This window comes from Cupressus sempervirens, chromosome 9 (assembly GCF_028749045.1).
Source record: "Cupressus sempervirens isolate cs-2001-9-10 chromosome 9, ASM2874904v1, whole genome shotgun sequence".
In the NCBI taxonomy this organism is placed as follows: Eukaryota; Viridiplantae; Streptophyta; class Pinopsida; order Cupressales; family Cupressaceae; genus Cupressus; species Cupressus sempervirens.
In genome coordinates, this window is record NC_143126.1 from 615970444 (window position 1) to 615998190 (window position 27747).

The 27747-nt window shown below is 35.6% G+C and overlaps 1 protein-coding gene across 1 annotated transcript in view; it reads right to left on the minus strand.

The window, feature by feature from the left end:
• The window catches only part of ELF9 (RNA binding (RRM/RBD/RNP motifs) family protein), a 200881-nt gene that overhangs the window by 30793 nt on the left and 142341 nt on the right, over positions 1-27747 (minus strand). The window contains exons 11-13 of the mRNA XM_089801353.1: positions 19168-19244; positions 18865-18945; positions 16743-16834 (exon numbers count right to left, since the gene is read on the minus strand). Coding sequence (XP_089657479.1) covers positions 16743-16834; positions 18865-18945; positions 19168-19244 — 250 coding nt within the window. The remainder of the gene's footprint in view (positions 1-16742; positions 16835-18864; positions 18946-19167; positions 19245-27747) is intronic.

Sequence of the window (27747 nt, forward strand, 5' to 3'; positions counted from 1 at the left end):
CATCTAACTTTGCAATTGGCACAACACCTACACAAACGGGTGATCATGGCCTAGATTATCCTATCTATTTTGCTAGGAGATTGTTGTCGAGGGCAAAAAAGAACTACAACACAATGGAGCAAGAGGCTCTAGGAATGGTGTATGTCATACAAAAGTTCAAACAAAATCTATTGGCAATGCCCTTCACATTCTACATAGACCACCAAATGTTGATGTACTTAGTGAACAAACCCATCATTCAAGGGAGGGTGGGCAGATGGTTGTTGCAACTCCAAGAGTTTACATTTCCCATCATGGTACGACTAAGGAAGAGTCATGTTATAGCCAATCAACCATCTCGAATCAAATCGAGGGAGCTGCCAAAAGGAGTCGATGACTTCCCAAATGCGTATTTATTTCATCTAGCCATCCTTCCGGAGTGGTACAAAAGCATCGACGAATATTGATCCACTTCACAATTCCCCAAGGAGATGCCACCAGGAAAATGACGAAAGTATGCACTAAGTAGAATGTTTTTGCTAATTAATGGTTTGTTGCATAAGATGGGGCCAGACCAAATATTGAGAAGATGTGTCATGGAGGAAGTATAACGTGTCCTTTGGGAAGCCCATGAAGGCCCAATAGGAGGGCATATGGGACCGGACATGATGGCAAGGAAAGTACTCCTAGCAGGACTATGGTGGCCTACGCTATACAATGATGCCAAAGAGTGGGTGGTCAGCTATGACACTTGTCAGCACATAAGTAAACCCTTGAAACGGGATTTTATGCCGCTTCATCCATCACATGCTGAAGAGTTGTTCGAACGATGGAGTTTAGATTTTGTGGTGCCCCTCAAGTCAAGTAGGGCTCGAACATGCCACTATGATGTGGTAGCAACTAAGTACCTGGCAAAGTGGGTGGAAGCACAAGCGTTACCCAACAACTCGGCCATAAGCAAAGCGAAGTTTATGTATGAGTAGATCATCACATGTTATGGCATCCCTATTCAGTTGACCAATAACAAGGGAGGTCACTTCGTGAATCATGTGATTCTTCTGCTCACGACCGAGTTCAAAAAAATTCACTCCCTATCGAGCTTGTATTATTCGAGAGCCACAACCTACGGGCCTTCCTTATATAGGCACTTTTAACCACCTGTGAAGGTTTTAGACACTAAGCCCTAACTCTTGAGGCTAAGCAACCTCATATTATATTATTCCATTACACTTTATTACAAATAATCGACTCAAGACAATTTACAAATTACATTTTCAAATGGGTCCACTTCTGGAGACCATAACTAGCAAATCATTGACTAGATGGGCTATTATAACCCCATTCTGGAATCCTCGGCTAGCGATCTATAGAAACTAATTGTGCAAGCATCTATCAGGAGGCAACAAACAAAATCTTAGTGTCGGTCATCTACAAGTCATGCGGGGTGGAGCATGTCTATTGGGAAGAGAAGTTGCCATCAACACTTTGGGTATACCGCACAACATACAGATTTACAACAAGACAAACACCATTCCAACTAATGTTCAGGCAAGAAGTAGTAGTGTCGACAAAATTTATGGTTACAAGCCTTCGGATAGCAATTGAATATAGACTTGGCGATATGGAAAGTCTTCGAGAGAGGTTGTATAGGTTAAACAAGCTAGACGAACGAAGGCTTATGGCGCAATGGGCAACGGAGGTAGCACAAACTAGTCACAAAGCATGGCATGATAAGCATTTGAAGCGGACAAGGTTTCGACCTGGACAGTTGGTGCTTAAGTACAATGGGCATAATGAGATTAAACCTGGGAAGTTCAAGGTGAGATGGTGAGGACCCTACAAAATATGGGAAGCTGGCGACAATGGAGCCATTAAGCTGTGGACTCTCGATGGATGGGATATAGTGGATCTAGCTAATGGTTTGAAATTGAAGATCTACCATCAGAGGAACTAGGGTCGTAGAGTTAATAACGATCGCCCAGAAGAGGGGAATATTTTTATATTAAAGAGAAAAAAGTCACCGAACGGTGACTGTCACCAGACAGTGAAATTGTCAAATGATGACTGTCACCGAACGATAAAGTCATCGCATGGCTATTGTCACCGAACGGTGACTATCACCGTCAACGAAGTCATCCCCTTGTGACGTATTGCTTCACGTTAGAATTTCTAAGTTGCATTGCACAAGGTCGAACTTGGCTAAGAAAGAGGGAAGGACGAGATGCATTAAGAGATAGAGAGAAAACTAAGTGAAGTGCTTGACAAGAATATAGTGTGGTGAAGTATGAGGTGATATAAAAAATAAAGAAACATTAGGAAGGGTGTAGAATATGATAATACATATATATCAGATTTGAATATGAATACCAAGCCACCCACATACCAAATAATAAATCACTAAGTCAGTATCGTGGAATTTCAAAAGCTTCACATGCGAGTTGTTTCAACCATTTGCAAGCTACCGCACACCTACAGAAAAGCATGGAAACCTAAGCTACAAGAGTAGATCGCAGAGAGAACTACTGCACGGGCTAGGGAATAAAGCACAATGAATAGAAAAAGACCAGCGCACAATGAGTGAGAGTGATTGAAAGGCACTCGTACGGCCATTACAAGAATCAATTATCTCAAAAAACAACAAAAGCAAGAGGGTTATGGATTCAGTCGAAAGGTGAATCACTACCTAGAGAACAAAGTTACATACAGACTTGTCGAGTTCAAGTTCCAAGAATGACCAAGAACGCTCAAATTTTGCCTTCAGGCATAAAAGTTGCAGGCACTATGGACAAAGGCAAAAAGATGAGGAGACTGAGAGTGTCTACAACCCTTGCGAAAGAGCATGTGACGCCACAAACAATAATGTTTGAAGGCTTGAATGGTATGAATTGTCAAAGGAGGTGGTTTGAGAGTGTGGCAACACCAGACAACCAGGTTATTAAAGATAACCTGAGGCATGCGCAAGTGCAATGGATGATACAAATGCCGATATTCTGCATCAAGGATTTTGAAGGCCCTCTTCATTATCTCCCTTTGCATTTTTCATGTCATTCTCCTGATGGTCTTCTGTTTTTCCAAAGACGTACACCTCTTTTAAGAAAATGAACTTGTTCTTGTAGTGGTTTGAACTTTCTTTATGAGCCTGAGTGTAGGAAGATGTCACCTTCTCCATGGAATCTACTAGTTGATGATCAGTCACCTCATTGCATTAAAAAACTAAGTCAATTTCATCCCTTCCCTCTTTCAGTGTATTATCACTGCCTTCACAATTTGAATGCACAAAAAGAAAATCAAAAGCCAATGACCCTTCTTCGAGTTTTAATTTCATAGTTGGGTCATCTTGAGAGGGTTCATCCATTTGGAAGGGTGACAAGAAACCACAGACAACCTCCTCTTCCTCACTATAAGTGAAAGTTGTGTCTACAAATGGAAATGATTGTTCTACAACTAACAGTTGGTCTCAAGACTCTTTCCTTCAATCACATCTTTATCAAAGATAAGATTCTTACCAGTGGGTTCATGAAGTTCCTCCTCATGTTGACACAACCATTATTCATTATGAACTTCATTGCTTCTTTCTTCAACTCGAATCACATTTGTAGCTCTTGGTAGATAACAAGTGGAATGTTCTAGTGCAGGTAGATGATCATCAAAGGACTCTGATGGAGTATTTCACTTCGATCTATAACGTTAGGAATAGCCTCTTGTCTACCAAAGACTACAATAACATGAGAACTAGAATCAGGGGACATTAACATGGGAGCTTCATAATCAGGTGCCGATGCTATCTTCAGCTTTAGCTCTTTTTTCTTGTCCTTTTGTTGATTCTTCAACTGGTGAAATAGGTTGCAAAGGTGGTCCCATATCTTCTTTGCTTTGGGGTCATCTCCTTTATTGAGGCTCTCTGTAAGAATTAACAAGATCTTCTTGAAGACCTTGTCCTTAATTGTATGGAGCTCTTCAAGGGTAGGTTCAGGTCTTGGCCTTTCCTTGGTGCTCACATTAGGGATATTGACCTGCTCTTTAAACATTTGAAAACCATAAGGAATAGAGTCAGGTGACCTTACCAAGGGTTTTTCATGCTCAACTATATGTACTTGTTTCAGCTTCCTTCTTTCACTTTCTTGTAGGTCTTTGAGTCTTTGGAAACGGGCACATATGTGATTCCAAAACATATTTGACATATGATCATCTTCTATGCTGATGTTTTCTCGAGATGCATAAGAGATGCTCTCTCTATACTGTTCAAAAAGCTCATGAAGAACCTTGTCGTTTGTGGTGTGCAGTTCTTCAAGAGTAGGAACGAACTTCAGCCCTGCTTGCGTCAACCTCAACTCCTCTCTTTGCATGTCTTTCAGCTTGTAGAATTTGGAGAACACATTTCCACAAGGATGCAGAAACATGATCATCGTCAATGTTAATATTCTTTTGGACAGCATGGGAGATGCTTTCTTTGTATAGAAGTACAAGCTCTTGCAGCAGCTTGTCAGTAATCTCATTAAGTTCTTGGAGAGTGGGTTTAGGCCTTGGCCTTCTCCCAGTCTTTGAATCCGGCATGGTCATTGAGTTATACTAGACCTTCTTAGACTAAAGGCACAGGTCCTTCATAAGAAGTCGCCAATCTTCATCTTAGGGAAGACACCTTTTAGAATTCTAAGAACAAGAAACCAAACACTGAGCTTAGATTCCAGTCCCTAGCAGAGTCGCCAAAAATTGTTGGTTAACAATTTGTCCTCCTATTAGATTTTATAACCTGACTCTTGGATACCCAATATTTTGGAGAGACAAAAGGATGTTTATCAACAAATGGGTCAATGTATGTATCATATCACTGCCCTCTGAATTATTAGGTACAGCTTCCTATGATTTGCAATGATATGCAATAAATATGTTTTTATGAGACCGGAAACCTTGACATTATAAGCTCTTAACCTAAGAACAATAAAGGATAACCAAATTGTTTGTAGGCACAAACAAGTCAGGCAAGATGGATTTGAATAACCTATCACACTCAATGGAATGACTATAGTAGATTATCTTGATATTTCTAACCCTTACTTCTATTCTAAATGCAGATTAACCATCTAAATACAAAGACGAATGAAGAAGATATGCACATGAGGGCAAATGGAACTGCTTTCACTATCAGCCTTGAATGAAATGGAATCCAACCAATAACTAATAGATTCATACACATTTATCTTTCATTTCCCAATGAAACTATCTAACATGTTATGAAACTAACAAGAGAAGAAACAGAACCATATATGAAAAAAGTAAATGAAATCACTATACTGCAAACATCAAAATGAAATGGAATTCATCTGATTATTCACAAAGTCATACATGATTGCCTTTCAACTCTTAATGCAAAACTACTCTATGCATGGGCCACAAAGCATGACAAGCAAATAGGGTAAATGGAATTACAGACCAATTCACCATCAAGTTTGCCGACCTTTGTATTGCCAAATGAGATTACATTTATAGTTTTATGTCATCCCTCAATTCTTGGTAGAGCAACAATCACAAAATAGAAAGAAAATATCCAATCTTCAACATGGTATGGACGCATGACATCATTCCCCGCAATTTCTTGATCCCATGGCACCACTAAGAACACCTGGAAACCGTTCTCTTCATGCGGCTTCCGAACACCTTATTAAACTCTTTGTTTCCTTCATATTTTGTTGGTTGGCGCCAAGTTTGTATAATTCATATTCCGACAGTCACAACGGTTTTGAATTTTGGCCATCGATCTTAAACCAACGATCACAATTAAAACATAGCAATTTTCCTTTATAACTTCCTTTGTAGGTCCCTCCATGTACACGTGTCGTTATGTTGCTATGATTAACATTTGGGCAATTTTCCATAGTGACATAACAATGACCGTTGATTTCTTTTTGATCTGAAGGTGAAACTAAGTTATTAATTTTCTATTTGTTTCATGGTGTGGGTCCACTTTCCAACTATACACATCATGGCAGATAGGTGGCACTATTCCATTGCTTGGAGAATCTGACATCGGAATGCTTTGCTTCGTGGCACTAAGTGAAATATAATGGGCCCATCAGGACACATGTTGAACTGTCGTTATGTCGCTTTATTTATCTTTTGTCCAACTTTTTATAGCGACATAGCGACAACCATCGATTAGTCCGAAGATCGACAGTGAAAATACTTTCTTAAGAACCTGGCTCTGCTTTGTATCAAACCAATCAAATGCAAACACTTGGCACTTCGTCTTACAACCGCATCAGCCGCAAAAGGAGATGGCCCACAGGGACACATGTTGTTCTGTCACTATGTTGTTATCATTAACAATCAAGCAACTTTCTAAAGCGACATAACAACAATCATGGATCTTCTTTTGATCTGATGGTTCATAAAGAGGCAACGTTTTCTAATAGTCAAACATTCTAACTAACTTGAGTGTGCCATCTGGACAACTTAATCTAACGCATTCCTTTTTTGCGACCTGTAGCTGAGTTAGGTCCCATCATCTCCATGTGTCACACTATCTTTATGTTGCTTTGGTTATTTTTCCCACAACTTCCATAGCAATATAATTCTTCTAGCGATCTTACCTTCAGTTAGGTCCCACGGACAGATGTTAACTCGTTGCTATGTCGCCATGATTATTCTTCCGCAACTTTGGAAAGCGACATAGCAACAAATGAAAAAACTTCAAACTATGGATAACTGCAACAAATGAATATATTAATTCTTCTAAGGAAAAAAATGAAATAATTGCCAGCATATGGATTATGAATCATGAATAATATAAAGACTAGTGCCAAAATTTAAAGGGCAAACAAAGTCAATATTATAAGTTATTTCATACAACTTCATAAAGTTCTATGCACCTTAACCATAAACAATTTAGGAATCAAGACGCAACAAATCAAATATATAGACGCAATTTTAAACTAGTCTAGAATGTGCTTCAGCTCCTGAAGAGACAAACTAGACACAAATATGGAAACAATTAAATATTTCATAATATTTGCAATAATCAAGTTTAAAATGCTATAATCGACCCTATTCACTTATTTGTCATATAAATTTTATAGAATTTTAAAATAATCATAAAGGACGCAACTTAATAATATTTCCAACTCTAAAAAATAAAATAAAAAATTATGCTTACTGATTATGCCAGAAATAAAATTGCAATAAAGACAATCTTTGTGGATGATCCATCTACGGCAAATTTATCTCAGAATTGCGTAAATCTTTATCAATAATCCAAATCCACAAGCTTTGCTCAATCATTCAATCTTCACCAATAGAACATAATTTATCAAATGTGCAATAATAGCTTGAGTATGTTAGATTTTTAGGAAATTGTATATGAATATGAATTATGCATATTGATTCTCTTGCTTTTTACATCTCATATTTATAAATGATGAAGAGGTGCTTGATAAAACAACACATCCCTTCAGAGTACCTAATCACCGTAACTAATCAATTTCAATATTTAATTGAGTTCGTACAAATAAAAAACTAATGCTTCTCTATCTCTAGCACTATTAATAGACAATCGTGAAAAGCTCAGGACTTGAACATGTGATGCTATTCCTCGACGTGATGGTAGATATAGGAACACAAAGGTTCCCATATGGTATTAGATCAAAGGCTTTGAATCCTTACTTCAGCATGCATTATCTTATACAGGAGCTTCGGTCCAATATATATTCGCACAAGTCTTGGATTTTTCATGTGTGTTTCCTGTGTATATCTCCAAATAACATAACTTTCAGCCCACACATTTCATGACTCCCGACTAAAAATGTTTCCTGTCGGTGATATTTTGGGCGCTACTACATACTCCTATAGTCTCTAAACTCCAGATCCGCATGGGCTTAGGAATCATTTTGTGTATTCATTATTATCTTTCGTTGGGACTGCATCCTCCTTGTAATATCCCCTTTCTAGGATGACAAACATTTCTTCATGGATTGGCCTACTACTAGAGTTCCCATACGCCAATAAAGTATGTAGGGGACTCATATAGAGCACATAGACCCAGACATGAGCTTTTCAAGTTGGTTTGGGCAGTCAACAACAGGTTTCTAAAATTTAGGAGGGATCCCTAATTTTAGGAGATTGATTGGGAGTTGTCTAGGAGGCTTCCAAAGACCATTGGGGGCATTTTGGAGACATTGCACGCATCTCCTAATTTTTAGGAAGAACCCCTACTTCACTAACACACTCTGAAGATGCACATAGCAGAGGAGATTCATTAGTACTCAGTTTCAGAGTGACAGACTCAATCTCCTACTTTTTAGCAGGCAGTTCCTTGATTTTAGGAGACTCCTACCTTTTAGGAGGTTGTGACATTTTCCAAAGTTGAGGTTCTATGAGATCACCCCTGGTCTCAATTTTAGGAGATTTGGGTGTGTTCCCTATTTTTTAGGAGTATCCCTAGATTTGAGGGTGAGACTGCCAGTTGGCCCAGGTTGTCTGGCATCAGTCACAGGCAGGTGACAAACTCAGTTTCATGTTTTGGAGGTGTTTGGGTTGTTCTTTGGCTACTTGGGAAATACTTTAATATATTTAAATATTCTCCAAAGTTCGCATTTTAATAATTTAAATAAGGCTAAGTGTTTAGCCATTTTGGAGTAACAAGGAGTTTTTTGGCTCCATCTGGATCGATTTGCCTATGTGTGATAGCTCGTTGGAAAGAGCTTAGTCTCTACTATTTGATTATCACTAACCAGGACTTATTTGATGCTTAGAGATATTTGTCATTAATAAAGTAATGATTTCTTTCTATTTGGATGACTTTATTGGGGAAAATAATGTTATATTATAAAGTCCAAATGAATTCCACTTTAAGGTTCTTTTAGGGTTTGAATTGCCTTGGAGAGGGGATATAAGGAGAAGGCAACCTAAAGGTGAGTATCATATATCATTTTGTCAACCCATTTTGGACGTCGTTGCTCTGGAAGAGCATTCCTCACCTAGGACGCAAACCCTAGTGCTGAGAGCAGATTTGTTGGGACATAGCCCTCAACAAGATCATATTCAAAGTTCTTATGCATACAGTTTGATCAAGGCAGAGGATTAATTTCTAGTATTGCAGTCACACTTTGCAAGTAGAAGAATTTTAGGGAAGGCGGCCACTTTTGTTCAGCCTGGCGTTTCTTTATAGCAGCTCACGTGAGGAATTCTGAGGTATTTATTTGCAGCAGACTAGAGTTGTTTTATTGCAGCAACTTGGGCTTTATCATTCGAACTTGTTTGACTATAGCTAGGTTCCCATCTTCCGCTGGCATCAACCTTGTTTGAAGTACATCTATATTGGTACTATTCTGAAATAAATCAAACTCTGTTGGTACAGTTTTAGAATCATTTTCAAATTAGTATGTATTCTTGCATATGATTTCTATCGCTTCTATTTTATCAGTTAATGTTATTTATTCATTGTAATACCTATATTCTGAAAAATACAAAAAGAAACAACATTCTTCTGCAACTTCTGTTTAGCTCTATAAGATCAAAGAAAAATCTACAGGAAAACATAATTTATATAATTAAACATTATAGCAGCAGCAGAGCAAATATCCATTTGGGATATTTCACTCCTCCAACCATTTTCCATGGAGAAACCTATTGCTAAACGGGCTTTCACAGTTTTTAGTCTGATGGGCTCCATACTCTCAGGCGACTACTCGAATAAGAAATTCATGTTTATTGAATGTTTACAACAATCCTTCCTTGGCTTCCAATATACTCAGCGGCTCCAATAAATACACAATGCCATTAGATATTGAAAGCTGCTTCTGACAGGATCTCTTGTCCAACAATTCTTCCGTCCATGACTGTACAATCACTTGCTTCCTAATTGCATAATCTATATACCTGCGTCAAAAATCATGAGACGTAAATTATCAAATAATATTAAATGATAACCAATGCTCCAGCAGTTTTGTGAAATATAGGCACCGTAATCCTCATGATCGTTGAATGAAAGGAGAAAAAAGAATCGCTTCAAAACACCAAAGTTTCTTGGAAAATGACTCCAGTATTCGAGATTTGTGTAGAAAACAACATATCACATCCCTGATGGTACACGCTGCCACACATCATGCTCCCTGTTAATCGCATGATAATTTCAAAACTATTTGGGATGCTCCCACTGATCTATAATAAAGTCTAGAAAACTTTTGATCTCAAATGGGTATGAGAAAGACTTCAAAATGACGAAATTTGCTGCTGTATGAATTTTGGGATTTATCTTGATGCACATGTGATTCAAAAATTTATGAATCATCATATTGCTTAATCTCATACTTATCAAACAACAACTGTTGGAGCTTTCTCTGCAAAAATGGTCTGTCCAGGCATTTGAGCAAAATCCATTCTTCTTGTTGTCTATCTGAATCTGTGCTGCTCAAACAGATCACAATGAATATATTTACTTGCTTGTATCCGTGATTTCTTTAAACTTATAGAGATTCCCTCATATACACATGTAGTTAGCATTTCTCATGGGATCTTCTTGAATTAGTCGCCGAACAACGCTTAGTCTCCAGTATTTGCTTACAATTGAAAAGGCTTCCATTCCAGATTCAGTCAAAATAATCTCTGAATAACTTCATGTGTTATATGCCTGTAGAATGAAATTGTAGTTTGGGCTTATACGCTGGCATATAAATACTATCGTACCTATACAAATATACAGCTGTTTGCATCCGAACCAAATGAACTCTGGTGCTCAAAGCCAACTTGCTCATTAACATATTCATTGATTCATCAATTAATTTTATTTGTTTTACGGCTAGTAATGACAACAAAGGTGACTGTTGTATAAAATCTGAAAACTATATTAAATCTGTTTTTATCCATACTGTCCAAGCTATTGTCTCATTATCAATAAAGTAATTTGTTTACTGCATCTCATCAATTTTATTTCATGGCATTCTTTTAAACTTCTAAACTGCTGCAGGTACTGTCTTCAGAATGAGATTCGCCACATGACCAAGTGCAGAATGTTTCTTTTATGCTTTTGATCACCCAGTCCAATACAATCTGCTCTGGAGTTAAGTATTTCTTTAAGTATGCAACAATGCCCCTTTTCTGCTGCAACATGAATAAATGCCATTCCCTTCACATTGAACTTATAATAGGTAGAAAAATCCACTTCCAGCAACCCTTGCACCATTTCTAAATGTTCATCTTCCCTTCATATTGCCGATTGCAATGGATTGAATTGCATGATATATCTTCTGAAGATAGAGACTTTAAACAAGTCTTTTATTCCGATTTCGGCATATTGTAAAATATCATCAATTTTATGATGAAAGATTTGAGAGTATGCTAAAAGGGAGGCCAAAAATTTGGGCTCCATCATAAACAAAAAGGTGTTTTTTGACCAAATTCTCTGAAATTCTGTCTGGGTTCCTATGCTGGAATCCAAAGTCGCTCAAAAGTCGTTTGAAACAGGGTTCCTTAGAGAGAATTCCCAACAAAATTTGGTCTCTGTGGCCAAAGTCGCTCAAAAGTCGTTTGAAACAAGGTTCCTTTGAGAGAATTCCCAACAAAATTCAGTCTCTTCGCAGACTTTTGACAGAATCTGACAAGGACCAGACTTTTGAGAGAATTGAACCAGGAATTCCTAGGTCCAGGGGAGAATCTGGTAACTTAGTTTTTATTATGATGAATGATGCATTATTTGATGATAATTTATTATTGATAAATACTTATGATTCCCGAGAGTGGATGACACGGATGAGATAGACATATTTGTTGTACGTGAAATTGGGGACTTGGTGCCCAATAAGGTTCAAATCTATGCAGCCAGTGAGTGAGAATTGTAATCGGTGCAATTCCCCTGCAATAATTTTCATTTTGATATATTATAGGGCCATGATTAAAAGGCCACAACTTTAACCCTTTAGAAGTTTATAGCATCTAGTCACACCTCAGATGACATGGTAAAATGATAACATTGAAAAGACAAGGGCCATGACAATGCCACACATAGTTGGCAAAATCGCAGTTTAATCTACAATTAGATACAAATCGCCAAGTTTCTTTGCTGGGCGAGTTTTTCTAAAAAAATCACAGATTCCTGAAATCAGTCGGCCCCAAAAACTCGTAGAGTTGCAATTATTCACTAAAACCTCGGTCACGCGTGAGTTCCAGCTATATAGGCAAAAAAAATCTTTTTTTCAACACCAGCTTTGTTTTGTGCGTTTGGAGGCTTGAGAAGGGTTCCAAGGCATTCTTAGGTGATTGCAAGCTATTGAAGAGGAAGATGCGATTGTATTGATGTATTTAGTATTTGCTTCTAGACTTCTAGTTTGACAGAAACTATTTACTATTTTGCTTCTCTCCATCAGCATTCCTCATGACAATGTGATTTTGTACCCACTATATATATATATATATATATATATATAAACTCTGCTTGTTGCTTTTTTGATCTCTTTAATTAACTCATTAGATGCATCTTCTCATTGAAATTTGCAAAAAAATGTATTTTGAATTAAATTTTTGCGGTTTTTTAAGGTTCAAGAGTTTTGTTTTAAAATGGCTGGTTTTTTCCCAAATAAACTTTTAGGGGGCTTGGCAAGTTGTTACCGAATCCGAGTTTTTCAACTATGGTGCCACATGTTTGACAAGTTGACAATGATACATCAATAGTGGCACATAGAATCTCTACAACTCCTCACTTGTCTACATTCTCAATGGTTTTCAATGCCAACAAACTTGTAGATTCTCTTCAACAAATATCTAGTTACGTAATTTCAGAGTAAATATGTTTTTGCAATTGAAGGTACTTGCGTAATTTTCTGCATTTCCATATATTTCTCTGAATTTACTGGATTTTCTTCAATGTGAGAATAGAGGTGTTGGCCTCAAAATCCTCTACATGTATTTAAAAGAAAAATTATTTAATTTCTATATATCATTTTAGCATTCTCTCTTCCCTCCCTCACTGATTTGCTTAGTTTTCAGAGTGTCCTTGCTTGGTAATGGAAGATCAAGGAAGCACTGCTGCATCCCTTACTTATGTATGATCAAGGAAGATTTTGTAGAGGATTTGCAGTGACCACAGGAGCCAAACATGGAATTCTCAGGACTAGGCACTCGTTGGATCTAGGTGATGCTCACAAAGGTGAAGCACCAGGACTTCTCGGGAGGTCACCCATCCCAGTACTACTCCAGCTTGAGCGCACTTAACTACAGAGTATCCTCCATGGTTAAACCCACTCTAATTGCAACTGGCCTTTAACTACAGAGTTTCCTCCATTGTTAAACCCACTCTAACTGGCACTTAACTACGGAGTTTCCTCCATTGTTAAACCCACTCTAATTGCAACCCAAAGTGGGTTTAACCGTGGAGGAAACTCCATAGTTGAGTGCGCTCAAGCTGGAGTAGTACGGGTGACCTCCTGGGAAGTCTTGGTGCTTCACCTCTGTGGGCATCACCTAGATCCAACGAGTGCTAAGTGTTCCATTTATTCTCATGAGAGATGGATTTGTGTGAATCACTACTCATGAAACATGGGTCAATGAGTTTGACTGAAAAACTACACAGTTAAATCCTGATAGCAATATCACAAAACAAATTTTGCTGAAGTTCAGATATTTATTACTTCAAATTAAACTAGCCCTCAAGATTTCTTTTGATGAAATTTTTATATCTGATTGCTGATAATGACCCCAATCCAATTAATTGCAAGCTCTCTACAATGAGAAATTATATTTTCAATATCTTCAACAGGTGAAGGGACTTGCAAGCTACTTTTTTTACATTTTCAAGAACAATGTTAATTACAAGAAAACAAGCTCTCTGAATGAAAAACCAAGGAAAAAGCAATAAGCATTTGAGGACTTGGTAAGTGACGGGACTATTTTATAGCATCTATTTTGATAAGTTTCATAGTCCTTTTTATAGTTTTCTATGTTCATACTTGAAAACTTTTAAGTTGTGATGACTGTATAAACATGTGGATTGGTGAAACTCTATGTTTTTCACATACTTTAAGGTTTATGGACATGGTACTATAAGTAAGAACTATTGAATGATTAATGGAATTGGACACGTGCATGCTGAATGAATGAGATGTTCTCTTCCTGTAGGTTAATGGGCTGTGTTCATGTAGCCGTGTGTTGCGAGTTAAGATTAGTTAGTTAGTGCATTAAATGTTTTTCTATGGATTAATGATTTGAATGTATGTTTCAAAGTTGGACATTGTACTAACCCTTCACAAAAAACGAGTCAACTGTACCTGGAGAGAGATATTAAGCACTTGGCGGAACATCCCTGCAGTAATTACAGCAAACAGTTGAAAAAGAACAAGTCAGCATAATTGTAAAACGCCCCTGCCTAAATCCAGGAGCACGATGAGCTATATTCTGGGTTGACTTGTTTCATGATTAATAATTCCCTACATTTGTTGTAATTCATTAAAAGATTCGGTTGAACCCACATGGTGGCATCTTAGGTGTAGGAAAGTTTGTTCTCAGTAGAATAGGATAAATAAGCAGTTGCTTTGATTTTCCAAAGTTGGAAATCCTTTTGTAATGCAACAGCAAGTAGTTAAGTTTGTGATTCTGTAATTCTCAGTTGTATTTTGATGAGATGAATATGAATAACATGATACTCTTTCTATCCAGTATTTGAGTTCTGAGTAGTTACTTCATTCACTCATCCAAAGGGGCCCACTTGGTGAGCAACTCTTTTGGTAGAGATTAGTTTCCAGAATTGTTTAGAAGTAAGATAGTATGCAGTTGTTCCTGCAGCCACTGGTAACATAATTAGTGGTTGTTCCTGTGGCATAGGCAGTATAACAGATTCAATTACGTTTCATGTTGCTTTCAATAAGATAATTGTTTTCATTTCAAGTTCAGCATCATAGCTTAACATTTCAATCATGTAGCTTACCGATATGACATTTTAAAAAGGGTTTAAAGCATATACTTTGCAGACATCATTTCAAGTTTACATCTCTAGTCAATATAGTAAATGAGTCCCCTAGGTCATTGGTTGCCGCTAGAGGATGTCTAAATCCACAAGTTATAAAGTCTAGTTTCCAAGCTGATACATTGGCCAAGCAGTAGGTGAGAATGTTATTGGTGCAGCTTACCCCATTGGTATTGGCAATATTTGTGAATCAACTAATGCATTTGATGAACAAGAAGATATGATAAGGCTTAAATAATCCATTAGACAAATGAAACCTATATGATGCTATGATTAAATGTTTATGGTATTTTTGTTGTTTTTATGATACTATGTGAGATTCTAATCTCAATCATTCTTTTGGGCTGCATAAAACTGTGTGTGTGTGTGTGTGTAGTTTATTCATGGTTTTGTACTAACAACCAAATGAACCCAAACCCAATTTCAAAATTTTGTCTTCCTAGCAAACCGGTTCTTCAAACCTGAACTTTTTGAACCCAAACCGACAACTTAGTAAATTGTTAAATCAACCTATAATATTTATGTAGAAACTGCATTGTTAAAGTAACAAAAATTTTCTCTAAATTGTGTTAAATATATGTGAATGTGATTTTTACAGTCTACCTCGAGGATGCACCAGGGACTTGGGTACTGTGTTATGGCATCCTTAGCGGTGCTACCATTTTTTGCTCCTGACACTGGAAAACAGGGGCATCCCAACATCCCCAGAACACCAAGGGGGGACACCTGTGCATCCCTCAGGACATTCAGGCCTCCCCAGTTGTAACAACATAAAAAACTATGTTTGAAAAAACATATTTTTAATTGTTTCTTTGGTTCTATTTAAACCCTAAGGATATGTGGGGCCCATCTATGGTCTTTCGTTGCTTGAAAAAGCATCCAAGCTTCATTTGTTTTCACATTTTCATTTTTAATTGATTGCTACAGCAAGAAGAAGAGTGAAGCACTGAGATCACTTTAATTTTCAAAGTTCAAGTATTTACTACTTGGCATTTGACTTCTTAATATACACATTTTCATAACTACCATCATAGTTTGTCAGCTCGGATGCAGAGAAAACTTGGCAAGCCCAAAATTTTCAACTCGGCAAACACGTGGAGAAAACTTGATGAAAACTCGACAACTTAAAGAACTAAAATTTATAATCTCCTAAAGAAACTTTTTTTTTTGTAAAATTCAATTACAAAATGTATATCAAATTAAAAATTGACATCTAGAAAGATACAATGCCTGCTTTTAAAGCAAAAACAGCATGTGAAAAACACATTTTAACCAGCATTTTACCTGCATTAACAATTTTACCCATGTATTTTGTCTATAAAAACGTGATAGTTAAAATTATGAGTACTCACCTAGCGAAGAAAATAGTGTACTCGGTAACTCGAGGAGTACTCAACGAGTTTGCAAACTATGACTAGCATTTTAAGTACCACATGTACAGTATACAGTATATCCCCCTTGCCCACCCCACCTGCCCTCCAAAATGGGGGCCCCTTTGTTCCCCCATCTCAGAAACCTATCCCCCCATCCCTAACGGTGGTGTAAGTATGGTTTTTCATGAACTCATATCCAGCCGTATACATATTGGAGTTCACAAAATAAGTTGTGTCCATATCCGTGTCCATGCAAACTTTAGTATATCTGTATGTACAATATATATTTTACACTGTAATGTAAAAACAGCACCAAAAAGTGTGGCAATGCATCCAGACATCTAATACTGCCCAAAAATTGTGCTCAAAACTTTTGTAACCATCATGAATAAGAAAAGCAAATAAAGTGTTCATAAAAATGTGATGGATTTCGTACAATCACTTACCATCTACCATTCATTGCTTGCATGCACTTCACACCATGTTGACGGTCCTTGAATTTCACTTGAACAACTCCGTTTGGATGGTTCTCATAAACCTGCATTGAAACAAAAAATAAAATATAAATCCTAGACCACTTTAAAGGAGAAACTCATGAAATGTGATTATCTCAATATCTTCATACATTGTACCATCTACCTACATGAAAACAGTAAAAATGACTAACTTGGGACTATATCATACATATTTAATAATTAGTATTCTAATGCCTGAGATAAACTCAATAGTCAAAGCTGCAATAAAGGATAGTAGGGAGAAGTAGAATAGCATACATACTAGAGAAAAAAAAACTGAAAAAGACACAGATATTTAATAGTATTAGTGCAGGAAATGAATCTATCACTAAACAAGAGTACACCACGGATATGAATTTTTTTTAAGGAAAAAATAAAAATACTTTTGATTCTTTAAAAGAATTACAAAGAGAGGCTCACCACTCAAAACTTTAAACAATATTCCTTTGGGAAAAGAATTGAAAAGAGAGGCTCGCCACTCGAAACATTAAACATCATTCCTTTGGGAGATGACCTCTTAGATGTCAGACTCTTCAAGGACCATTTAGACTGATTGCCTTGATAGCTTCCTTCTTACTGCCTCTTCCTGATGCAATAGGTGCAAACCATGGAGGAAGTTGTTTTGTACATGGTAAAGATACTACTAGGAAAGGATAGAAATGTATCAACTACAAGGCCAACAAAGACTCTTCAAGCCAATCATCAACAGAAAGTAGCAACTAGAAACACCCGTGCAAAGTTGAGATATTCTCACCAAACCCACCTAACATACAAACTACATCGACTCCTAGCTCAACAACTTCGAATGGGTGAATAAAGGATATACAACCCCCATGAATAGAATCATCAACTCTCCTTAACCTAATCCATTTTCCTACCAACATTGTTTGACTTTGTCTTGAGACATTTTTCAAATTAGTAATGACTGATGTTGATTCTACTAGTGAATAATCAGCATTAAATTGTAGACTTCTAACTATCTATTCTTATGTATTCATTTATTGTAAGTTTCCATTATTATTTATCTTTGGTAGCTCTTTGAAATGTGCAGAATGCTCCTTTTGCCTAGTATAATATATTGCACTGAACCATTTGACCACTAGTCACAATTAATATATCTTATTTCTTGCTTCTGCTTTCAAGCTACTTTTATCAACAGCAATCACAATTGTGATTATATGTTAAATTTAACATTGTTAATCCAAAAATGGTTCAGAGAAACGAGTTGATGTTGCACAGCAACTCCATGACAAAGAGGATTAATCATGGTAAATGTAAAATAACCATCTAAAGAAAAGTAGGCAAATAGAACTTACTCTTGTTAGAGTTTTTCCTTCTTCCTGAAATTATGGCTTATGAATTGATAATCTAAGTCACAAGGTTCAAATTCAAATTCAAGTTCGTTGATCATTAAATTCAATTGAAATTTGGCAAGGGTAAAAATTCAGAAAAAAAAAAGACATTAAATTTTACTTATATAAATTTATTTATTTATAATTATAAGTAATATATCCACAAAATGGTCAAAATAGTTTTACATTGCTAAATAATTAAACTAAATAACTCAATATTATTTTTAAATCAAATAATATTATATTAAATAACAATATTATATTAAACACCATAATATTCGGATGAAGTTCAGAAAGGGTAAAACTTTGCTAAAATTCGAACTTCATGGATGAAATTTGGTGTATCCTGTGACTTAGTTGATAATCATTTTTCCTTCAAGTCTTTTATTACTAGCTCACATTCTTTGATGTTCAGATGTCTATTTTAATTTTGGACACAGAGTCCAAGCCCACAATTGGCAAACCATGGAATGGAACATGCATTCTAGTTCACAGATCAATAACATAGCTATTGCATTGATATACATATTGAACACATAGAAAATTATATCAGTAATATTACTTTGTCATTAAATCCTTTGAAACAATCTTCAAGCAACTTATACCCGATAGCAACATGACATAACTTTGATGGAAATTGTAGACTTAACATAATTGATTGTACGAGTTTATGGGATAATGATGAAAGCCATAGTCCTTACCTTTACCCTTTCTATTGGACCAATTTTACTGCATTCCTCTGCTATATCAGCTTCCAAGTCTGATAGAAGAGTTGGATCAGACTGTAAAAATGATACCAGATTCATTAATCATATGTAAAAGATAAGATAGAAGTGAAAATTCTATCAATATACCAAATCAGGAAAAACAATTATCAAAAAATTCAAACTATAAGTCTGTACCACTACAACTTTTCCAGCAATCTTATCACGTTTAAAACAAAAGGACTGTATATAGTTCTGCTCTTCTCCATAACTAGAACAGTAATAGAAGTATTTACTCACGCGTAACTCAGCAGGCGTAAACATGTTTTTCAAAAGCACCGTCATTGGCACCAACATCTTGGCATCATCAAAACCACCTAAACCAAATAGCAAGAAACTTAGCACATCCCTCTTACTGGAAAACAGAATCAGACTTTTCTTGAAAGGGACAAATTGGAACACAAATAATAATAAAAGGATTGGTAAAATGGATCAAGAAGTACATTCTATCCAACAGAATATTAGCCATGAGGCATAATCATATAGAAATAGAAACAGAACTTTAGAGTTTCTTCTGGCAAACGTATCTGCAAAACATAACGAACTATAATGTAGTGGTTGTACAGCCCAACTAGTAAACTAGAAAGACTATTGAGAATTGATAAATATTGGATAATGCAGGTTAAAAGTATAAAGGAAAACTGAAAATGTCACCATGCTAGTTGTAAACACAATCTAAGTAAATTATATATATCTGAGATTTCAAATAAATTGGATAGAGACGGTTCATAAGTATATAGGAAAACCAAAAATGTCAAAAGAGATCTCAAGAACTAAAAGCAGCAAAACCAAACTTTGAATGAATTCTGGGGATTGGATGGTTGAATATGGATACATACAAATTATTGACAGGGAATGCTGTGTTCATCAAAACAGAAACACGTAATATTAAAATATTTTTTAGAAAAAATGACAGAGAAGTATTAATTAAAGGAGAGAAATATTGAGTAGTTAGGGCCAAATAGACTAAATTTAACCTGAAAATTTATTTTGTTTAAAATAGTAAAACTAAAAAATAGGTACAGCTGCAAGGAAATGGAGGACGAATCTCTTATTAAGAACAATATATCAGCATTAGATAAAATACTTTCATTGAAATCTGCAAATGTAGATTCTAACTTGTTCAACATACAGTAGGAAATGCATTCACCCATCTAGAAGAATTGGCAGCAAAGCTATGGCAAGTATCTCTTACACTATGGAACAAGAAAGAAAAGGAGAAATGATAGAAAAACCCATTGATCAAGAATTCGATTTATGATATTCAAAATCGCAAGTTACAATAGATAATCGCAAGAGCTAAATTGACACTAATAACAAAAATTGAATCAGTGACTATCAACAGAACAATATAAACATATTCATGTATTACTTAAATAATTTTAAAACTGACAATAGAGACATGGGAAGGGAGCAGAAGGATAGAACGGCTCTAGTTACATCAGCATTGAAAGTGCAATAAGTGTCAAAGTCCTCAGAGATCACTATGAAAGGAGATATACAAAGTCCTCAATGTCCTCAGAGATATACACTTTCGAATGACTTCACACCAGGGGGTGACTAAACAATAGAAGGAGAAAACATGACACTTCTGTTGTTCATATATGCAAAATTCAGCGTCAATATTGCTCACAGAGTAATTCAACAGCGAATTACTGGCAAGTTTTAGCAAAACTCACATTTTTCATTAAATAACTTGTAATGTCCCCACTTGAGCGTTTAGAATTTGGGACAAATTTTCTTCCCAGTAATTGATAGTAGCTTCCAAATCAAACTAGCTATCTTATTTAAATGTAGTGGTCAACTTATTTAGTAAATAGACTAATTAAGTCATGGATATGTTAAATAAAATAATTCTTGTCTATTCAATGTGTTCTGCCCAGATTTACACTCTGATCATCTTCAACTTTTCATTTTCCTGTATAATGATTGTTAAACAACTGCATAACACTATGACTGTTGGCTATGGTAGTACCTATCGTTGCTTCCATAGTTCTTAAGGAAAATATTCTTCCTTTTATTGATTGGGCATTTTCCCTAATGTATTCACCATCCAAGATATAAATTATGAATCCCCCGAGAATACAACTGATAAATTTATAAACTTTCATTTACTATCTTCCCATCATTATCAGAATTGGTCGCTGACTTGAATCTAGTTTGCTTCTTGTTTCCCTTATTTGAATTTTGTCTCCAATATTCTTCATTATTGCAGTTGTGTATCCCTCTTACTAATGTCAAATGCGTTTGAATGCTTCTCTTAGCAAAGGAACCTAATGCTCGATCCTCTTTGGTGCTTGAATTAAAGGGTTGTTCTTTAATGCTAATCTGGATGATCTTCTTTGTTGTATTCTTTCACGTCAATTGCTACTGTGCCCAATTACTATCTTTCCTCCATAATATCTGCTTCATCATAGTGTTGGATCTTTGGGGATCTAATTTACTTTGACGAATGATTCCTCCTTAACATCTCAGTTTTCCAGTCCATATATAGGCACTGGATGGAACCATTTTCCCTTTCTAATTGGCCTAGCCTTCCTCTCTATATTCTTTGTTGTTGATGGCATCAATAATGGATGTTCCCTTGTTAGCTCCGGTTGTGCTTGTCGTTGGCAGACTTCAAAACACGGCAGAGAAAATTTAGGAAGATAAAATGCATAGTTGTTCCACATCCCTCGTCCCATGGTTGACTGGATTGGTATATAGGCTCGGTTCAAATGGTGTTCTCATATGCTAATCATGTATCCTCCTCCCCTTATCTTTTCTCCGTCTTATCATGTTTTTAATACTCCCTAAATATTATATTGTAGATGGTGCATTGTGGAGAGTTGTTCTATTAATTAGAGCCCCAGGAAGCACTCCCCCAGGAGCTAAGCATCTGATCATGACCTCTCCTTAAGAAGGATTTAAATTGGGAATTAGGATCTTATAAGTTAATGACTTACAAGGTTGAATATGTTCTTATCATGGTTTTTGAAGTATTAACATGTGATGCAGGTCTAACATGTGTATGCTTCATGTCTGCCTCGTGTATTCATGCATCAATGTGTATACTTTGTGTCTACATCGTGTCTTCATACACTGATTATATATATTTTGGGCATGCTTTATGTTTTCATATATCCTAGTATATATTTCTTAGGGAGTGGCAAGAATCAGGGACATGCTCAATAAGATTAAGGACATTCTATCAAGCTCTTAGACAAGAACTAAGAAAAAGATTCTACATCTTCAAAAGCTTACTTGTCCAGAAAGAAAGCAACACTTAGCAATAGGAGAATCACAAGAACCACGATACCTCAAAGATAAGTTCTCTCTTTTTAGCAATCTTGTGATTCTTAGATTTATATTTACAGCTATTTAATCCTAAATTGAAATTTTTGTAGTAGGATTGTAATGAGAAGCATCGATCAAATAAAAAGGAGAAAATATTGAATTGCTTGAGGACAAGCAATTTTGGGAAGGGCGGACTCTAATGTCCCCCATTTCTAGGGTTGAACTTAATAAATAATACCAATTAAAATAATAATAAATAAATACAAAAATATTGTAATCTATTATTAAATATATTTATCAAATTGATATGATATAAGATTATATCAATTAATATATCATGGTACTATGAAAATAGTATAATATAATATAGCTAATTGTATTAGTAAAACAATATAGAAGAATTCCTAAATAAATATATTATTATTATAATCTGATTATTATAAACATATTAGTATTTAATATAATGCATAACATATATATTTAGTGCTAAATCTTATTAGCCTATCTTAAATATATATTATAATTAAAATATACTAGCCAAACATTTTAATATAAACAATATGATAAGTGTAGACTTATGAGGGAACATTACAGTGGTATCAAAGCATGATCTTGCCATAAACTTACTTCCATCTTTAACAATGGGAAGGGGAAGATCCTTGCACATTCCTAATGAAAATCACCTCTCGGAATAATAGGGTTTGTAATGCTCCTACCAAGCAGCGACTATTGAAATGTTGTCTTAAATCTTTTAACTCTGATTAAATCCTTCTTCAGGAAACAAAATTAGACCAGAAAGAGATCTCTCGATTAGATAGAATATTGGGGATTTGGAAAATTTGGGGACACTCGGTGTTGTCTTTATCAAGAGGTCTAGTATGCATTTGGAACCCCAAACACAACAATTTTACTTCTAACATTGTTAGGCCCCATTGGATTAGTAGTCTCGTCAAGTGCTTTAAATCCAACCTGAAGTTTATCTTGATTAATGTCTATGGCCCCACCTCTACCTAGGGCAAGCGTACACTCTCGAAAGAACTCTTGGACTATCTTGCTTCTCAGCCTCCTTGAAATACCATTATAGGGGGAGACTTCAATGCCATCACAACTCTGGAGGAAAAAATAGGAGGGGTGAGAGCCCTTAGTCAAGCTGCTATAGACTTTAGAAGTTGGATGTCTATCAATAACCTGATGGATTTCTCCGCTCCTAATGATCCTTATACATGGAGTAAGAGAAGATTTGGAACCGATTTTATTCCTGAGAAACTAGACAGGTTCCTCTTTCATGGAAACATTTCACTTTTCAGCTATGCACTCTCCACAGGAGCCCATTAGGCTTTTGGCTCAGACCACTTCCCTATTTACTTGAACATTGCTGATCCCATCAGAACTAATAGATCCTCATTCATATTTGAGAACATGTGGTTCCTGGATGAAGTTTTTCTCGCTATCAGAATCTTGGAGGAACAAAGAGTCATTTCAGGGATCTAAGATGTATATCTTTGTTTCCAAACTCAAACATCTGAAAATCAGTATTAAAGATTGGAATAAATCTCATTTCAACAATATTTTTAAAGAGTTGACTAGAGAGGAGTCAGATATAAATCAGATATAAAAGACCTCAATGAGAAGATTTAAGCTTATGGAATGGACAATGATAACTATTTCCAAGAAAAATTGCTAATGAATAAACATGCTGACTTATTGGCTAAAGCTGAGACCTTCTAGAAGCAAAAGTCTCAGGAAACTTGGTTAAAATCAGGAGACAAGAATACCAAATTATCAATGAAGGTGAAACATGTGAAAAGATTGTGGATACTTTGTAGACATACGATTGAATTATACAAAAAAAAAAAAAAAAAAAAATTATAGCAGAATGATTGGATAACCTTGTAACAAAATTGAGAAGTGATCACTAGTCCTTGGCAAATAATAATATGAGATCCATCAACACATTACTCATTCGGGATTGATCGTCATCTAAATAAATAACATCCATTTGAAGACATAACAATATACTCGGTTGCATATACAAAAAAGAAGAGCACTGATAACAAGGACTGGTCAGAAGAAAGATTCAAGAAAGAGGAATTTATAATTCGACAATATATCCAGATAAATTGGAAAGGACACAACAAGAAAGTCAATGATAAATTCTTGCAAAGCATGAAATCTATTGAGACCAATGGAAGGAAGAAATAGACTACTCTATGTAGCCACTAATGAGACAAAAATTATAATTCCTAATATGGAATTAAGGCAGAGAGCTAACCTCTTTGAATGACTTCACAAGGTATTCTATAATTGAATACTCTTAAGGAAGTGAGGCAGGGAATTGAGTATTCTCTGAACGACAGTACATACTGTTAAGGAAAATCATATGCATATGTAAGATTGGATACACCCAGGGTGGGTATCCATAAGGCCTAGGATGAGGAAGAACTCCCTCCTAGGAAGGATGGATATATCAAAATCGATTATCCATAAGGTCTTAAAGAAAAGCATCGTGAGAAGATGGTGCTTAGTGGAGAGTTGTTCTATTAATTAGAGCCCCAAGAAGCACTCCCCCAGGAGCTAAGCATCTGATCATGACCTCTCCTTAAGAAGGGTTTAAATTGGGAATTAGGATCTTATAAGTTAATGACTTACAAGGTTGAATATGTTCTTATCATGGTTTTTGAAGTATTAACATGTGATGCAGGTCTAACATGTGTATGCTTCGTGTCTGCCTCGTGTCTTCATGCATCAATGTGTATACTCTGTGTCTGCATCGTGTCTTCATACACTGATTATATATATTTTGGGCATGCTTTATGTTTTCATATATCCTAGTAATATTTCTTAGTGAGTGGCAAGAATCAGGGACATGCTCAATAAGATTAAGGACATTCTATCAAGCTCTTAGACAAGAACTAAGAAAAAGATTCTACATCTTCAAAAGCTTACTCGTCCAGAAAGAAAGCAACACTTACCAAGAGGAGAATCACAAGAACCATGATACCTCAAGATAAGTTCTCTCTTTTTAGCAATCTTGTGATTCTTAGATTTATATTTACAACTATCTAATCCTAAATTGAAATTTTTGTAGTAGGATTGTAATGAGGAGCATCGATCAAATAACAAGGAGAAAATATTGAATAGCTTGAGGACAAGCAATTTTGGGAAGGGCGGACTGTAATGTCCCCCATTTCTAGGGTTGAACTTAATAAATAATACCAATTAAAATAATAATAAATAAATACAAAAATATTGTAATCTATTATTAAATATATTTATCAAATCGATATAATATAAGATTATATCAATTAATATATCATGGTAGTATGAAAATAGTATAATATAATATAGCTAATAGTATTAGTAAAACAATATAGAAGAATTCCTAAATAAATATATTATTATTATAATCTGATTATTATAAATATATTAGTATTTAGTATAAAGCATAACATATATATTTAGTGCTAAATCTTATTAGCCTATCTTAAATATATATTATAATTAAAATATACTAGCCAAACATTTTAATATAAACAATATGCTAAGTGTAGACTTATGAATAGTCACAACTTTTAGCCTAGACTTGTATATTAGAGGAGAATGATTACTTATCGGGGGGTATGAAAGGAGGAACATATTATATATATGGAAGATATAGAAAAGACTTTGGCAAAGATAAGAATCTATAGTTTTTTTTTATATTAACAAATATTGGCATCTGATAAATGGAGCTCTACGGCATCAAAGGAAAGGACAGAAATGACGGGGAAGAAATAAACTGGTCTGTCAGTACTTGCATTGTAGGAGTTCAAAACACGATGACTAAGCCAGCATGGGTGGGTGATAAGTTTGATTTGAGATGAAGACATATGAACCAGTGTCTAGTTCAAGACAGGAACAATCAGAACTTAGCTCTTCTTCTCATAGCTGGAGCTACACATCGAACAATTCTACTACATATTATTGCACAGAGACCTTGGTAGTATCGAATGCACCATCTACAATATAATATTCAGGGAGTATTAAAAACATGATAAGACGGAGAAAAGATAAGGGGAGGAGGATACATGATTAGCATATGAGAACACCATCTGAACCGAGCGTATATATACCAATCCAGTCAACCATGCGACGAGGGATGTGGAACAACTATGCATTTTATCTTCCTAAATTTTCTCTGCCGTGTTTTGAAGTCTGCCAACGACAAGCACAACCGGAGCTAACAAGGGAACATCCACTATTTATGCCACAACAACAAAGAATATAGAGAGGAAGACTAGGCCAATTAGAAAGGGAAAATGGTTCCATCCAGTGCCTATATATGGACTGGAAAACTGAGATGTTAAGGAGGAATCATTCGTCAAAGTAAATTAGATCCCCAAAGATCCAACACTATGATGAAGCAGATATTATGGAGGAAAGATAGTAATTGGGCACAGTAGCAATTGACATGAAAGAATACAACAAAGAAGATCATCCAGATTAGCATTAAAGAACAACCCTTTAATTCAAGCACCAAAGAGGAACAAACATTAGGTTCCTTTGCTAAGAGAAGCATTCAAACGCATTGACATTAGTAAGAGGGATACACGACTGCAATAATGAAGAATATTGGAGACAAAATTCAAATAAGGGAAACAAGAAGCAAACTAGATTCAAGTCAGCGACCAATTCTGATAACGATGGGAAGATAGTAAATGAAAGTTTATAAATTTATCAATTGCATTCTCCGGGGATTCATTATTTATATTTTGGATGGTGAATACATTAGGGAAAATGCCCAATCAATAAAAGGAAGAATATTTTCCTTAAGAACTATGGAAGCAACGATAGGTACTACCATAGCCAACAGTCATAGTATTATGCAGTTGTTTAACAATCCTTATACAGGAAAATGAAAAGTTGAAGATGATCAGAGTGTAAATCTGGGCAGAACACATTGAATAGACAAGAATTATTTTATTTAACATATCCATGACTTAACTAGTCTATTTACTAAATAAGTTGACCACTACATTTAAATAAGATAGCTAGTTTGATTTGGAAGCTACTATCAATTACTGAGAAGAAAATTTGTCCCAAATTCTAAACGCTCAAGTGGGGACATTACATAACTCAAAGCACTCTTTGATAAGTCTGTTACGCCTGAAACTTCTAACTTTTTTTGCATTTTGCATGATTTTTGTCTTTTTTTAGCAACGTGTTTGAGTCCCAGGTGTCTTGGGAACAAGAAATCAGCTCATATCAAAGGCATTTGACTTATTTAGTGGCATTTCAAAGTTATGTAATTGTAACAAATTTCCAGTCTTTTGTTTTGGTGCCTATATTCGAAATGACTTGTGCTACATGCTAGAATTTAGCAACTCCTTATTTAATGTTTTATCATTTTATTTGTTTATTTACTACAAGGATGTAGTAACTAATTTCTATGACTCCATTCTAAAAGAAATTCAACACTGCTATTCTTTAGTTGGTTTGCTTCTATATTTCCACTTTGCTGGGATTTTTTCTCACTTGACAAAAAAGAAAACGGCATCCACATAT